The sequence below is a fragment of the Urtica dioica genome, chromosome 2 (genome assembly GCF_054948205.1).
Source record: "Urtica dioica subsp. dioica isolate 48M chromosome 2, U.dioica_male_clone48M_v1_H2, whole genome shotgun sequence".
Classification (NCBI taxonomy): Eukaryota; Viridiplantae; Streptophyta; class Magnoliopsida; order Rosales; family Urticaceae; genus Urtica; species Urtica dioica.
The window spans coordinates 40724299-40741261 of record NC_142757.1 but is presented as its reverse complement, the minus strand read 5'-3'; the positions used below and the strand labels follow the sequence as shown (position 1 = coordinate 40741261).

The following is a 16963-nucleotide window of genomic DNA, read 5'->3' as shown; positions in this document are numbered from 1 at the left end:
AATTTTTTTTTGCTTCAATAATTTGAGCTCTCTAAGCAAACGGTACCAATGTACCAAAGAGAAATTTTGGTTGAAATTAGACACAAAAATCAACAAATACATACATGTACTGTACTGTATTGAAAATTAAAAAGCATGTAAATTTCTACATAAATATCTTTATATTTCATCAACAAGCCATATAACTGTAGCCGTCGCAACCCGCCAGTCACCGTAGTTGCAGCCTGTCGCAGGTCACAGCCTGAAATTTCTCAAATGATATCTAGATTTCAAAATATTGGTCTAAAATGTGTTATTTTGTGTTTTGATGCTTAGACGTTTTTAAATAATTAAAAGTTATAAATATATATCCTACATGATTAGATAAATATTATCAATCTTTTTGAAATGGTAGTATGTGTTCAATTCAACTCTAATCTAATATGTTTGTGACTTATTCCTTCAGAAATTTTATTGATGCGTATGTATTATTTTGAGAAATTGGAAACAATAGCAACATAGTTTAAGAGATTCTAAATTTGTGAAAGTGTGTGTAATCTTGATAGTATGACTAGATTATGCCTAAATTATTGAATTTACTGCACAATAAATCGTTGAGGTGTGGAGCTTAATCGATCGACAATAGCAACCGAAGATCTTATGACGATAATTAGCGATTGACTTGCATTTAGGTCGTCGTAGGGGTTGAAAGTCAAGACTATTTCAAGCTTGTCTGTTAGCTCTAGTTTTTCCCTATAAATATTTGAGTGTTGCGGTAGTTCCGTACGCAAGTGCACGCAGTCACTCAAGTAGTAAAATCGTACATATGAGTCGATCCCACGAGGACCATGCTTAACTGATTATTTAAATCAATTAGTCACGAATTGAACTCGTGCTGGAGGAGAAGGCTTGACCGCGGGTGTCGTTGATAAATATGTATTGTCGTCTTCCATCTCCGGACTCTCGGGTACAACGTCACTATGGTGAGTGATGGCGTTGCATTGTTCCTTCGGGTTCTTCACGGTATTTCTTGGGAGCGTCCCTTGCGGTCGAGGATAGAGGGCTAAACAGTCCCAAAATCAATAAAGCAATTCTTTTCTGTTTAAGTTTACGTTTGTCCTTTACGATTAGCAATCCGTTTCAATTACGAAGTCTTTTGAGATCCATCTAACAAAAAAAATCAAATAAACACGTTATCATGGTTTTCTTTGTGATTGTTGAAGGCTTGGATTTTGACATCAATAATTATTACTCTAATTTTAGTAATAAAACTGTCAAATTTTAAGTTTTTGTTGATTTCGGTAAATTGACATAAATTATTTATAGTAATATTTGTATAAAATCCCTAAAAAAAATCTCATTCGATTTAAATTTCAATTTTATTTGCCTCTCATTTTTCCTTTCCCACTCTCTGATCAGCTTCCCATCTCGTTATCAGAATTATGGCCGGAGGTAGCGTCAATCTTTTTGTTGACAAGTTTAGACTTGAAAACAAGGAGTTCAGATGCTCCATAGGGAAGGGCGGAAGGATTGTGAGAATCGCTAAGGAGTATAATGGGAAGGCGTTTAGCATTTTCGTCCAGAGAAAAGGTGTTGCGTGGATTTGTAGCATGTCTGTGGAGATTTCTGAAGCTTTTAAGCCTGCTTTCTTCCGGAGGAGGTTCTCGGACTTCTTCTCAGCTCTTATTATAGATGTGCTAGAGGATAAATGTGGAAGATGCATCAGAAGTCTAAAAGTCGCTCGAGGAGACCGGAAAATCGTCTTCGTCCCAGAAGGAAGGAATTCGAAAGGTTGGTTGTTCTTCTCCCGCTCGCTGAGCAATATTCTCAAGGACTAGAACCAAGAGAAGCGTGTTTTTCATGCAATTGAAGTAAAAAGGCGATGTCTAGGCCGCATGTCAAGTCGACTGTGAACGATCTCAGGTTCAAAGAAGTGGTGGAGGCCAAGAGAGGTACCGAGCCTCCCTTGTCTGGAAGGAGAGATACCCTCGGCGCCGAAAGCTCTCTTTCTAAGGCAATATATAATAACAGAGTCTCTCCGAAAGCGTCCTTTTGCGGCCAGAAGTGGGATTGTGCTGTGTTAGTGTGTCGTCTCAAGGGTGTGACACAATGGAAAGATATTTTTTAGGAGATCTAGAGACGGATCGGGAAATCATTCTCCTGGTCACCCTTCGTTGGAAATAAAGCTGTGGTCAGGTGCGGTGACAAGGAAGAGAGAGATACTTTGATGAGTTTGGCAGTGGTGGAAGAGGTTGCTTTCATCAGTTGTTGGTTGGAAGATCAGCGATGGGCGAGCTAGAAGGTCTTCTTGCAGAATAGTTGGGTTGGAATTGAGGGTCTCTCTTTCGATCGTTGGAACCATCAATCTCTCAAGGAAATCGGAGACAAGTTAGGCGGCTTGATTGAAATCACTAAAGAGACTCTCGACCTCTCTTTTCTCCAACATTAAAAAATCAGATGCAAATGGTTAGGTTCAGGGCACGTTGAACCGGATCTTATGCTTGGAAATTTTGTTTGACTGCGTTTGTTCAACCTGGGTGCACCGATAAAGAGTGGTTCTGGAAGTGAGCCCCCTTGAATTCGCACAAAGTCAGAGACATTGGCCAAGGAATATGATTGATCTCTTCTAATGAATGCCCATGTTTTCCCAGTGCGAATGAAAATAGTCTCTCTCGGCTTTAGAGAGAAAGGTGACACGTGTCCCTGAGGTCATTTTTTCTTTCCCTTCTTTTTCTGTCGTTGGAGATAATGAAGGGTCCTCTACGTGTGACCTAGGGAATCTGGAAAAGGCTGTTTGTTCTCATGTGGGCCCAATCCAGGATAAAGGCCCTCATGTCCAGGTTACTTTTGTACTCCCCACTATGTCTGATTTAGGCCTTTTCCAGAGAAATAAATTATGGGTCTTTGAATCATTTGGGTTGTCAAAGTCTGTTTTGGAAGAGAATTTCGTTCCTCTTGCTAAGTCTGGGCCTAGTCGGTGGCGCCTTAAACAAAAACATCTCTTCTGTGTTGTGACTATAGCTAGATGAAACGATTTTATTAGAGATAAGAGCATCAACCCCCGTACATGGAAGTTCTTCACTGACTACGACAGCGACTCGGAGTTGATGAGGGATCGAAAGCATGAGAAATTTTTTACAAGAAGACGAAGAGAGAATCAAGAGGCTTCGTCTCCGTTCTACCAAGAGCCGGGTATCATGAATGTCACATGGGGAGTCGAGTTTGTGGTGGAAGAAGAGCTCGGGTTGGCTAAAGGCGACGGAGTTTCGGACATGGAGGATGATTCGTTTAAAGAATCCTTTTTGTCTTCACATGAAGATGGCGAGATTGAGCTCAAAGAGTGTCTCAATGGCTTAGCTCTAACCTTTGGAGCCGAGCTTCCGCCGCCGACAGATTTAGCGCCCCCTTGTGGATCGGAAGATGCTCTGATCCCTTTCTCGACCCCGTTGCCGCTCGCTATTCATTTTCCCCCGACTTTGGAAGCGTCAACTCTTCGCGCTCTCACTGTTCAAGTGGTGGAGGGATCTGGTAACTCGAACAGTGTGAAGGGTCGACGCCGAGAGCTCTGGAATCTAGAATTTGAGATGTCCTTTGGTAAAAAGAATGAGTCTATGCTTTTACCAAGGAATCAATGATGATTCTTTCTTGGAACGTTAGGGGGTCGGGAGACCCCAAGAAGACGAGAGGTATTAAGGTTTTGGTTTGTAGTGTTTCAGAGGTGAGAAGGTCTCATGTGGATAGAAGGTTGGTGGGTAGTGTGTAGAGCTCTAGATTCAAAGAATGGAAATTTCTCCATGCTAACGGCTGTTCTAGAGGTGTTCTTATGGTGTGGGATTCGAAGAAAGTTAGCGTTCTGAACAATTTTTTTGGGTCTTTCTCGGTTTCTATTGATATTGTTAAAGATGACTTTGTCGTGGTGGTTCTCGGGAGTTTATGGTCCTTATCACTCAGGTGATCGCGGAGAGTTTTGGGATGAGTTAGTAAGTCTCGGCGAGCATTGTGGTCCAGCTTGGTGCGTCGGTGGTGATTTCAACGTCGTCCGTTTCGTTCACGAACGTTCTTCCCCAGTTAGGTTCAGGAGATCGATGAGGCTTTTCAATGAACTAATATTGGACTTTGGCCTATCAGATCCACCCCTCTCTAATGAATGTTTACCTGGTCAGCATTTTGAGGGGTCTCGATTTGTTCTCGTTTGGACCGGTTTTTGTTCAACGAAGGATGGAAGTAGTGCTTTCTTTTTTGTACACATGAAATCCAGTTTAGATGGGTCTCAGATCACTTTCTGATCACGATTAGCACGTGTCCTGTAAAGTGGGGCCTGACCCTTTTCAGATTTGACAACTCGTGGCTCGTCAACTAGGACTTCAGGAATTTAGTGAAAGATTGGTGGGGCCAAGGTGAGCAGCATGGTTGGGAGGGTTTTTGTTTCATGCGAAAACTCAAAGGGCTAAAGGAAGAAAATTAAAGAATGGGTTGTCGAGGAAAGATCTAAAGTTGCTGGGCTAAAAGTACGTATTCAGTGTGACATTCAGCAGGTGGACAAAGCAGAGGAAGAATCGAACTGGTCTCTTAAGTTACACAACAAAAAGGTAGAGCTGAAAGTTAAGCTCGCATGGATCCTAGAGGAAGAAAAGAGAGCGATCAGACTCAAAAGGAAAATTCGCTTGGGCTAGAAAAGCCAAAAATGCCATTCGAAGCCTTGAAAAGAATGACGGTTCCATCATCGTTGAGGAGAATCTTATTGTCGAGGAGGTCAACGGATTTTTTTTGCCTTTGTTTTCGACCAGTCCGGTTCGTATGATCGAGTGGGAGGGGGTGAATTGGCAGGCTATTTCTGCTACTTATGCTTCGGAGCTGTCTAGACCTTTTGAGGAAGATGAAATTAAAGTAGGGGTTTTCGGTTATGCCAGGATTTTTGGGATATTCTCCCGGACGATTTAATGAGAGTTTTCTCCGTGTTATGGAATAGCGGTGTACTTAATAATTTTACCAACGAAACCCATCTTTGTTTGATTACGAAGAAGCTTAACTCTAGTGGAGTAAGGGATTTTCGACCCATCAGCCTCGTCACGAGTTTGTGAAAGTGTTGACAGAGATAATAAAAACAGTCATTGAAGATACGATCAGTGAGTGTCAAGGATCTTTCGTGAAAAGGCGACAAATCACGGATCTAATTCTTATTGCTAACAAAACCGTGGAAGAGTTCAGTCGAGCAGGCAAGATATGAGCGGTTCTTAAGTTGGATTTTGAGAAGGCCTATGACAAAGTGAATTGAGATTTCCTCGACTTTGTCTTAGAGAAAAAAAAGGGATCGACACGCATTGGAGAAAGTGGATCAGGGGCTGCGCCTTGTCCGTCTCTTTTTCCATTCTGATCAACGGCAAGCCGCGTGAAAGGTTCGGCGGGTCGAGAGGTATACATCAAGGGGACCCCTTATCCCCTTTTTTGTTCATTCTCGTTGCTGACGCACTCTCGCGTCGTATTTCTCGTGGAGTGAGCAGAGGCCTTTTTAAGCCAATCGTGTTCGGGTTGCCTGGTATCGCGATTTCTCACCTCCAATTTGCCGATGATACGCTGATTTTTGGTGAGGATGATTCGACAAGTTAAGAGAACTGCTTGGTATTGTCAAGGAGTTTTATGATGCTTTCGGTCTCACGATCAACATCGAGAAGAGCAATATAGTGGGCATTAATTGTTTGAAGGCTGAGACTGATGCTCTTGCCGGGGCGCTGGGGTGTAAAGAAGACAAATGGCCGATTTTCTACCTGGGAACGCCTCTGGGAGCACTACTACAAATTCACATTTCTGGTGAGGAAGGGTATCTGGTGCGACATGTCGCACCTAATATGTGCTTAGGTGCAACATGTCGCACCGGATACTCATTCAGATGACTAAATATTTTGGTAATGTTAAGTGGTATTCGGTGCGACACTGTCACACCGAATATGATGGCGGGAAGATTATTCGGTGCGACATGTCGCACCGGATATGAAATCACCCGTCAATTCAAGAATTTTGGCAGCAAAATAAACGCGAAATTAGGTGCGACATGTCGCACCTAATATGGACACTTTTAGGTGCGAATACCTTTAGTGACGGACTTTTAGGTGCGACATTGTCGCACAGAAAGTCGCACCTAATAACTTATTAGGTGCGACTTTTGTGGAATTAGGTGCGACAATCGTCGCACCGGATGCCTCTATTTGTAGTGGAGATAGCCCCAGAAGAAAAGTGTTTTGGGACCCGGTGTTGGCTAAAGTGGTGAAGAGACTTGACGGTTGGAAGCGAGGTTTTCTCTTTAAGGGTGGGAAGATGACGCTTATCGACGCCATCCTCTCGGTGCTCACTACTTATTTCATGTCGATCTTTAATATGCCGGAGGAGGTCGCTATTGAAAGGATCACGAAACAGTTCTTGTGGGAAGGATTTGAGGAAGGGCGGTCTCGCGCAGCGGTGGCATGGGATACTTGTTATCTTCCGAAAAACAAAAGGGGTTTAGGCTTCGGTTATCTTGTGGACAAGAACAACGCCCTCCTAGCAAAATGGTTGTGGCGCTTCCCGATCGAAGAAGATGCTTTGTGGCACAAGGTTATCTCTGTTATTTATGGTGTTCTTCCTAATGGGTGGGACCCTGGGGACTCTAAGGATCGCACTTTTCGTAGCCCCCGGCGCTAAGTTTCGACTGTCCATGAGCTGCTTTTTAGACGATGTTCTTGGAAGGTCATCGATGGGTCTATTGTGCATTTTTTGGAGGATGTATGGTGCGGAGATATGTGTTTAAAAGACCGGTTCCCAAGTTTGGCTAGACTCTGACCCTCTCAAAACGCCCCTATCAACATATTCGCATCTTTTTCTCCCTCTTTTCCCGGTCAGATGGACTGTAATTTCGGCTTTTCCAAGAACTTGACGAACAAAGAATCATGCGAAGCTACTGGCTTGAAGGGGATTTTGGACGCTTTCAAGCTTTGGGAAGGTCTTGAAGATCGGCGCATGTGGTTGGGTGACGAAGATGTGTTCTAAGTCAAGTCAATGGCCGAGGACCTCTCCCCCGCTGCCCCTGCCCCCGTTCCTTTCTTTGATGTTGTTTGGAAAAGCTTCAGCTCCGAATACGGTTTAGTTCTTCGTCTGGTCAGTGGCTATCAAGAGAGTGAACACAACGGATCGAATTCAAAAACCAAACCCATACTTGTCTCTGTCGCCGAATATTTGTTTTTTGTGTCGTAGTGCGAATGAAGACGCTGACCATCTCTTCCTCCGGTGTAGTGTGGCTTCCGATTTTTGGCGGTGGTTTTTCTCAAAGTTGGGCCTCATCTTTAGCCCAACCTCCATCGAGGCATTGCTGAACACACACGTCTCTCCCGTGTTCAGCTCAAAGAGGGCCACAGCCGCCAAGACTGGGATTCTAGCTGGTTCGCGGGGAATTTGGAATACTCGTAATAAGGTTATTTTCAAGGATGAGATGTGGAACATGGTTGATCGATAGCTTAAATCATTGTATCGCCCTATGGCTTTTCTTCCCGTAATGAGTTTAAATCCTTCTCTTTAGCTGATTTGGCTAGGGATTGGTCTAGCGTTCAGTAATTTTTGTCTTTTTAGGTTCATGTTTTTATTTTAGGCTTTGTTTGGTATGAAAGATAAAAATATGGGTGGATGGATTGTTTAGGATGGAAAAAAAATGAAAGGAAATGAGTGGATTGTAACTTTTTTAAAAGTTGATTGGTATGATGAGAGGAAAGATTAATATCAATCCGCCTTGTTGTTTGGTATGAATAGAGAAAAAAATAGAGTGATTAATTTTTAGTATGGTAAAGTACAATAATACCCTTATATATTATCAAATTGATATTTAATTTGCACATATTTTATTTATATTATAAAAGTCATATGCATGCAATTACGTAGCTGAATAATTATATTATAAATGCAAAATTGCATATATTATAAAGTATTTAAACAAAAGTAATTGTCCTACAAAAGTTATAAATATTACAACTTCTTGTACTTTTTTTTACGTTCAAAATATTAATATTTTAACTATTAATATCCCGTCTTAACAAGCAAAATAAATTTATGGACTAGAGCAAAATAGGCAATTACTAATATTTTTTTTTTACAAAAAAGTGTTATATGATGTTCTAGAATCACATAAGCACAAAGTTTCACTCCTTGTTGCTTGAAGGCATCATCTTTTGAAGAAGTTCAAGACGACGCTCGCTTGGGACGGCAAAGAAAGCTCGGACTTTAGAGGAGTCCTTGATTAAAAATAGAAAAGCATCAAGTTGAATATGATCCGGAACATCAATCTTCAATAGTTCGGCATAAACTTCCTCCTCCGAATAAACTTTTGGCCTTCCTCTCTCAATTGCATCAATTCCTTTTTCGTCTATGATGTTGCTCTCTCGAATGACGAGATTACCTTCTTTCATTACATCAACAACGCCTCCTATGCTTGATTGCATAGCTTCCATATGTTTATCAAACGAATCCATCATAGTTAATTTTCTTTTTGTACCTCTAGATGAGTTTGGAGCTAGTTTGGGAGGTTTGTTGTGAAGTCTTTTGTTGGGAGATGTTAGTTTGGGTAGTCTCGTCAACCTCAAGATCACCAAATTCATTTTCTTCAACTTTATCTTGCCATTTCTTAGCATTCTCTTTTGCACTTATTGCATGTTCCCCAGTCGCTCTATCTTTGGCAAATAACTCAAATAATTTATCATAATTTTGAGTTGCACTATATCTCCACTTGTTTGCTTTAGGATTTTTCTACACATATTCACAACAACATGACAATAAAATAAATAAAAAAAGAAGATAATAACAATAATAATAGTGATAAAAATGCAAGACCATTTGAAAATATTAATAATCTACGATTACCTCTATAAGAGCGTTCCAAACTTCGGGTTCGGCCTCAAATAACTTTGTCGTTGGGTTCCAAGCAAATCCACTTAATCCTTTGTAAAGATCATGAATTCCATTTAAATTACTTTTCAATGTTTTGATTCTATTTTTGAGGTGGTCTTTATCAAATGGATATTTCAACTACTCTTGACAGATTTTGAGAACATTATTATATGCACTTGTTGTAAAAGTTCCATCAACCCTATACATAGCATAAAACAAAATAAAAATTATTCCCTATTCATTAAGTAGTCATGCCACATGACTTGTGCTATATTATCCCTCAAGACGGCTCATTTTCTCGCATCTTCTCCATCATTTGATATGTTATTAAACTCTTCTACTTCCGGTTCTCGGTCCATAAGTTCTCGATCTACTTGTCTAAGTAATTCATCATCCGGATCCACGCCCATTAGATAGTTATACAAAATAAAACAAGCTAATACAATCTCTGTGAGTGTCTTGATAGGATATTGAGGCTCGGTACCACTCGATATGATTGTAAACCGTTTTTTTCACACACCAGAGGCTCTCTCTATGACATTGCGTAATGACGCATGTTGAAGATTAAATAACTCTTCTAGATTTTCCGGACCACGTTGTGAGTACTCTTTCAAATGATAGCGCACTCCTCTATATGGGGTGATAAGCCCGCTTCGTAACATATAGCCGCATCAACTAAATAATATTTTCCTATACAAAAGAATTTTGTGTTTAGTTAGTTTTGTTAGCATAAAATTATATTTATATATATGAAAATAGTCTACTTGTGTACCTTTAGGAATAATTAGTTTATCTTCCCTTACTAAAGCATCTTTGATAATCCTTGAATCCGAAGCCGTTCCTTCCCATCCGGGCAAAACATAAGTAAATTTCATATCAAATCCACATGCGGCCATGTAGGGTATTCTTTTCTTCCTCGATACCGTGAAGCCTCATTTCGAGGCACTTTCACTCGGACATGAGTTCCATCAATTGCTCCAACACAATCCTGAAATTAACTTATACTTCAATTTCTAATTAAATATTCCTATCAAGTCAATTATATGAATTATATTAGTGGTAATCAATACCTTAAAATAAGGGTAGAATCTGAAGTTGTTGAGTATTTCATCGGGTATTTTTTCTCCATCGGGTTGCCTCAAAAAAGTGTCTTCTAATGATAATATTGCTCTTAACACTTCGTGGAAATGTCTACTTATTGTCTCACCACTCCGACGAAAGAAAAATGATATAAGACGATTTTTAGCACAATGTGATATTACATAGAGGAACTTACCCACTTGTTCCTCTATTATTGAGTTTTTGTTATCCTTGAGGCGACCCGATTGCCGAAGTAGATCACACGACTTAACAAATGCAAAGGGACTCATTCGTATGACATCACGGCATTTCTCGTCAACACTCATGTGGTTTATAAGTTGATTCCTAATTGTTTCACTATCGACACTACTATTACGTAAGCCTGGATCTACGTAATTGGAGCAATAAAATAATTTCATCATGCAAATCATCTCCACTATGTAGCACACGAGTTGGATAGTAGCTATGCGTCTTTGTCTTTCCCATTCATTCTTGAACCTTCTAATATTTTCTTGGAATGTTACAATGACATTCTCTCCTAAATTCTCATCTCTTGAACTTATCTCCCAATCATTTGTTGAGTTTTCTTGTTCATCCATCTAAGTAGAAAAAATAATTTTTAACCATATAGCAAATAAGTTGTATTACCAAATACACAAAATTCAAACAAAGAAAAATAAATCGATATGCAAAGTGATAAAAATATTCAAACTTTTGTTCGAGTAAATAATTATTTGATCATGACAAAAGAAAAGCTAGTCATAAATTGGTGATGAAAGAAAATAATCACACAATGAAAATGGAAATAAATGTACTTAATAAGCAACATCAAAAAAAAAAAAAAAAAAGACTAGAATGCACATAAATTTCATATATATAAAAAAGAGGAAATCAAAAGAGATAAAATACATACCAATGAAGCAATATATTATGAAGAGATTAGAAGAAGCTCAAGACCTTGATTCTAGAAACATACAAAAATTTTACTAAGCATTAGATAGTTAAAATTATATTAGTGAAAATATTTAAAATAAAAAAACTTACTTGTGAACTCAAGTTGTCAATGGTGGAGAAACTTACTAAGCAAATAAGATGTAGAAGATGAAGTTATGGAAGTGAAAGAGTCATTTTTACTGTAATATATTATATAGATATTATAAGTGAAGGTTAATTTTGTAATTTTATAAAAATTTGTTGTTCTCATTTCTTCAATCCGTGCAAAATGGGAGGGAAGTATTTTTGATGGGTCCCATAGATATAAATCCATCTCTCCATACCTCACAATATTTCCCTCTTTAATACCGAACAACAAATAAATACAATTCATCCTCTCAAATCCATTTATCCTAATACATCCCCCCAAAATCCTTCACACCAAACAAGGTTTTAGTCTCTTTGTACTCGCTAGTTCATGTATTCCGGCTATGCCGTGTTAAATTAATAAAGTTCCGTGGTTCCTTTTTAAAAAAATAAATAAATTCATTTTTATTTACAAAAATATTCATATGAGACCCCAGCTATATAAGTTATAAAACCAAAATACGCGAAAAGTTAGTGCTGCGAAAAGTTAGTGCTTGCTTGACACACACACACTTTTATATACATAGTTACACACCGTACGCACGCCAAAAACCCGCTGCAAAACCGAATGCTTCGTTGCTAATTGGCGCCACGAGAATGACGAGACAACATCACCAATTCATTAGCTCAGCCGACCACGATCTCGATTCGGCTTCTCCGCAGTCGACTTCACAGTCCCAGCCCCAAAGGAATCCGAATCCCGCCGGCGAATCCGTCACTGATTTCTCTCTCGACGCGCCGCCGAAGAACCTCCGTGACAGCCTTCAGTTGAGCCAAGAATCCGATTCTGGGGCTTCGCTGAGGATCGACGACAGAGTCGGTGAGCAGAGCGAGTGTAGCGAGAGAGTTCGAGTTGAATTGGAGGCTGAGACGTGTAAGGAATCGAATAGTAACGAATTTGATGTTACTGATAGATTCTCAGAGTTAGGTTTAGGCGTTGAAGAGCCTGAATTGTCTGAAGAACTGATCAGGACTAATTCGCAGGCCCAGGAAGATGAGGTACTTAATATGTTTATATATGAACGTCACATAATATAAGTAATTCAGTGAAATATATCATATATACATGTTCTGTGATTTAATTGAAAATTGATTTTCTTTTCCCCTGCTAAAGATCAATATAGTGCTATGAAGTAGTATGACATTGCAGAAAGTGTGTGAAGAATTGGCTGGTTGGAAGAGTATGTGACTATCTCTTTTGCATTTAAGATTGGGGAAGAGAAGATTAATGTGAAAAGCATTGTAGAGGAGGAGTACCATGATAAGGTCAATTCATTGGTTTTAGAGATATATCACGAATATCTAGTCCATATATTTGGTTAACACAAATTGGAAGTGCTTTCTATCTTTGTGTTTTATGATATAAACAAGAAGAAGAACTTTTGAAAATATCATATATATTAGCTAGTTCTAGCCATGTAATGCGTTCATAAAATGTTTCTTTGCTTAATCCCATGCTTTTTTTTACACTTTCGCAGTTACTTGCGATGGAGTATATATATCCCGACAATGTTACAAAGCTTGACAGAAAGAGGGGCCTCCAATCTTTCGAGGTTTTGTGATGAACTGTCTGTTTTTAACTTTTCTTCTCATATATGGAAATAGGTGAAAACTTCCTAAAACACCTTTATGTTCCTACAGGTTCGTATCAACATTGAAGCTCCTGATGGAATTACTGTATCTACGGAGCTAGATTCTTCTAGCGATGACAAGGCCACAGGAAACAAGAGTACGAAGGACTTCTCGTACTCGTTCCAAGTTCAGTATCTTCCACCGATGATTTTGAATTGTCTCCTGCCGAATTCCTACCCAAGCCATCGACCCCCTTATTTTACTCTATCCGTACAATGGTTGGATCCTAAAAGAGCTTCTGGTCTCTGCTCGATGCTTGACTCGATATGGATGGAGCAATCAGGACAAGAGATTATATACCATTGGGTGGAATGGTTAAGTAGTTCCTCTCTATCCTATCTTGGGTTTGAGAAGGAAATAATTCTTTGTCCGTACGGGGATAGACACATCGAAGATAAGCGTGTGGTTTTTGAGAGCATTTCACCGGATGTAGTTATTCTGCTAATTAAGCGTTATAATGACGAGAGGCTATATAAAAACTTCCAACTGACTTCGCATGAATGTTGCATTTGTTATAGTGAATATCCAGGTAATCTTCAACTTCCATTGCTCTGCTGAGCTTTTACATTTCTTTAAGAAAGAATCGAAGGCCAGTTGCGTTCATATGGGTTCTAATAGTTCAACAACTTATATATATTCTGAAAATGTTTGTTCATCTTCTTATTATAATGTCCTTTATCACTCGGTTGCAAACTTGTTCTCCATTGGATTAACTTATAGACCTTAAAGGGTGAAATATATTGTGAATTTCAATAAATAGTGATCATGTGTTGAACCAAACAAGAGAATCAGCACATGAAAATAGCTTAGGATCTTAAGACCCGGAATCTGGCCTTTAAATGTAAAGGCTATTCACGTGAAAAGAAATCAGAATGCCGTTATGACCTCTCTCTCTCTCTCTCAGACTACTTTGTAATTGATAGTCTACAAGTGAATGGAATTATTACTAACCATAGATATTTATCATTAACACGTTTCCCTATCAGCCTCTGAGTTTGCAAGGTTGCCATGCCAACACTTCTTTTGCTTGAAATGCATGAAGACTTTCTGTAACATGCACGTAAAGGAGGGTACCGTGATGAAGCTTCAATGCCCCGAAGCGAAATGCGGGGGTTCGGTCCCACCTAGCTTGCTGAAACGGATACTCAGTGGGGAAGAGTATGAGCGGTGGGAGTCTCTGACTCTACAGAAATCGCTCGATTCAATGGTCGACGTTACGTATTGCCCGCGATGTGCAACGCCTTGTATCAAAGACGCGGATCAGCACGCTCAGTGCACAAGTTGCTTCTTCAGCTTCTGCACACTTTGCAGAGGTCGACGCCATGTCGGTGAAGAGTGTTACTCTGCAGAAAAGAAGCTTAAGATTGTGCGGGTACTGATTTAGTTATAATTTTTCTATGTTTAGGATGGTGGTTTTTATATGATATTGTGCTATTCTTCTCACATTAAGCCATTTACATTACGCTGATCGCATATGAGTATATTTTGTTAAATAATAGCCTTAGTTCTCCTTTAGCATTTTTCATGTGTTTTAGTATGACGTTTGACAATTGTCTACTCATATCCGATGGGGAAAAAATTTCAGAAAATCCTCAGTTTTTTCACCTAAGGAGAAATCCACCACGTGTTTTGGAATCTGTCATTAAAAAAACCTTTGGCTTTTTAATTGATGACACTAACCTCCCATGTGTTTTAGAGTCTATCATAAAAAAATAAAACTCTTAATTTTGGGGGGTGTGATTTTAAAACCATTATGCTCACAATTTTTTTAATTTTCAAACAACACTAACCCCGAATTTTGTTGACTTTTATGATACTGTAAAACACACTGGAAGATTTTTTCTTTAGTCAAAAGTTGAGTTTTTTTTTTTTTTTTTTTTTTTTTTTTTTTGTTGGGTAGAGCGTTAAACACGTGATGATTTTATCATCAAGTTAAATACTAAAAGTTTTTTACAATGATATTAGCCTCATCTGATATATTCTGAGGAGAGTAACTACAAATTTTCGTCTTCTATAACCTGGTCACTATTTTTTTTTTTGAGTAGAGGCACTATCGGCGAGGATTACATGATATATTAGCAGTACAAAGCGCAGGTGACACTATCGGCCAGGATTACATAGTAAGTGACAATATTGGCCAAGATTACATACTTTTTAGAATAAATCTTAGGGGGCATGCATTTCTGCATCCCATGGGGGCTTGAACCCATGACCTCTCCGTCGAGGTGTGTGTGGGATTACCGCTAGACCAAGCTAGCTACCACACCTGGTCACTATTATTAGTGTGGCTATAGATAGAGACATCAGCTTGACTATATTTCTAAACTTGTTTTAAAATAAATTGCTTGGCAGTCATGAAGTCCAATTATGATTATATGCTTCAACATGAAGGAAAAAACGTGGTTCGTCAGATTGTTCGTCAGATTGTAACGTTGACTGGTTATCTGCAGGATCGTCAGAAATTGACCTTGTTAGGGTATGTTCAAAAAATAAAAAAGGAACTCAAAGAGAAAGAAATCATTGACGAACTCGCGAGCATCAAGGCTATACTTGGCGATTCAAAACTATGCCCGCATTGCAACATGGCCATCTTCAAAACCGCAGGTTGCAACATTATGCAATGTGAGAACTGTGGAAAGAGCTTTTGCTATCGCTGCAATAAAAAGATGCATGATCATAGATTCACGAGGTGCCTATTGTTTTCTTCCTTCACTCTTTGGAATGTGCAAATTTAGTTTATCAGTCATGACTTTACTCAAGCGGAACTAATAATCAGATTATTTGTTGAAGGTATGGGACATGTGAGTTATCCACTCAAACAATTATACAGGAGTTGAAAGAAGATGCTAGTCCTGAGCCCTCTGCTGAACAAGGTCCGGGCCTAATTTGCCCTACTTGTGGCAAATTTAATGCGAAGGTGAGAAAAAGAGATCCTCTGGTGTTATTTGCCCTACTTGCCCGACTTGTGGCCAATTTAGTAGCTTGAAACATAGGTTACTTATGAAAATGAAGGCTTTTGTTTATTCCTCTATTTATCAAATGAAACATAATAAGATACTGAAATTATTTCTGGCCACGAAACAGCTTATATTTTCTCACAAATTATGACCTCGAGTTTAGCTGTATTGATAGGCTTAAAACCCCACAAATAAAAACCCAACCATCCATTTCTTGAAGAATGTAGACAATCAAAAGCGGGAAAAAAAAGTTCATCTTCCACCGGCTCTTTCAAGTTCTCATAAGGCTTACTTTTACTATTTTTCTTCCCGGAGTCACTTTACTTTTCCGAGCCACAGACATGCCACGTCTTTTAATTCCTGAATTAACAGGTTGGGATTGACAATCATGTCTATTGCTCGGAATGCCAAGTCCACCATTGTTATCTTTGCAAGAAGTTTGTTTGGCGCAGCGATCAGCATTACAGCCCTAATGGTTGCAAACAATACACGGTTGGTTAGCTCCACAAAGCTCGACTAACGCCTTACTTCAAAAGGTAACCATTTCAGGTTGATTTTCATGAATTGCAAACTTAAAGACATGTGTTGGATTGTCCCAAGTCCAAGTGAATAGCAAGCTCGCCGGTCTAAAAGCATTGAGAAGCCAAATTTCTATCGCTTTTTTTTTTTTTTTTGTTCTTTCTAGCTCCTATATGACATTTTTCTCTCTTTTTACTGACATACGTTTTCGTTTGTATCACTTTGTTTAATGGGACTACTAGAAGTTAGGAAGTGGTTTACGTTAGTTTATGATTATTTGTTTGTTTATTATTTCAGTTCCTATTTATTTGCTATTCGCTTTAGTAGAACTGTGTGTGGTTCTCTCTTTAACAAACTCTCTAATCATTTATTCATTCAATATACATGATTCAAAGGTAAAGTACCAGAACAGAATTCTGATACTGTGAACAGTCCTAGAATGGAACGAAATTCTGGTTCCGTTCCGTTCCCAATGCCCAGGTTTAGTCCAACCCAACTAAACTCCTACATTGAGAGAGGGACGGTTGGCCATCTTGATGTTCCTTCATTGTAATACCATCCCAAATTATATTATATATAAAATAGAAAAATGATCTTTACTCACAAAACACTGTTCAATGAACCATTTTTTTTTAAGGAAAAAATAAGAGATTTGACCCGAAACACAAGTAGTGTTCATTCGTATCGATTTTTATTTTTAATCAGAAAGATAAAACGTCTCCAAAAAACTTTAAAAACATGTTTTTTAAACCTAAATATTTCTGGATATGTTTATATACATTTCTTCATCTAGACTGAAGTATATGAATTAT

At 38.9% G+C, this 16963-nt stretch overlaps 1 protein-coding gene across 1 annotated transcript; it reads left to right on the top strand.

Moving 5' to 3' along the window:
• The first annotated feature begins 11528 nt into the window (after positions 1 to 11528).
• LOC149404751 (uncharacterized) lies at positions 11529 to 16524 on the top strand. Its single transcript, XM_089630221.1, has 8 exons — positions 11529 to 12042; positions 12522 to 12596; positions 12685 to 13204; positions 13662 to 14047; positions 14721 to 14795; positions 15126 to 15364; positions 15466 to 15592; positions 16005 to 16524. The coding sequence occupies exons 1-8, from the start codon at positions 11641 to 11643 to the stop codon at positions 16131 to 16133; spliced, it is 1953 nt and encodes a 650-aa protein (XP_089486347.1). The 5' UTR covers positions 11529 to 11640; the 3' UTR covers positions 16134 to 16524.
• Positions 16525 to 16963: the final 439 nt, after the last annotated feature.

Coding starts and splice junctions, on each gene's coding strand:
- LOC149404751 (XM_089630221.1), top strand. CDS start 11,641: ATGACGAGACAACATCACCAATTCATTAGCTCAGCCGACCACGATCTC. Junction 12,043..12,521: donor CGCAGGCCCAGGAAGATGAG/GTACTTAATATG, acceptor ACACTTTCGCAG/TTACTTGCGATGGAGTATAT. Junction 13,205..13,661: donor TTGTTATAGTGAATATCCAG/GTAATCTTCAAC, acceptor TTTCCCTATCAG/CCTCTGAGTTTGCAAGGTTG.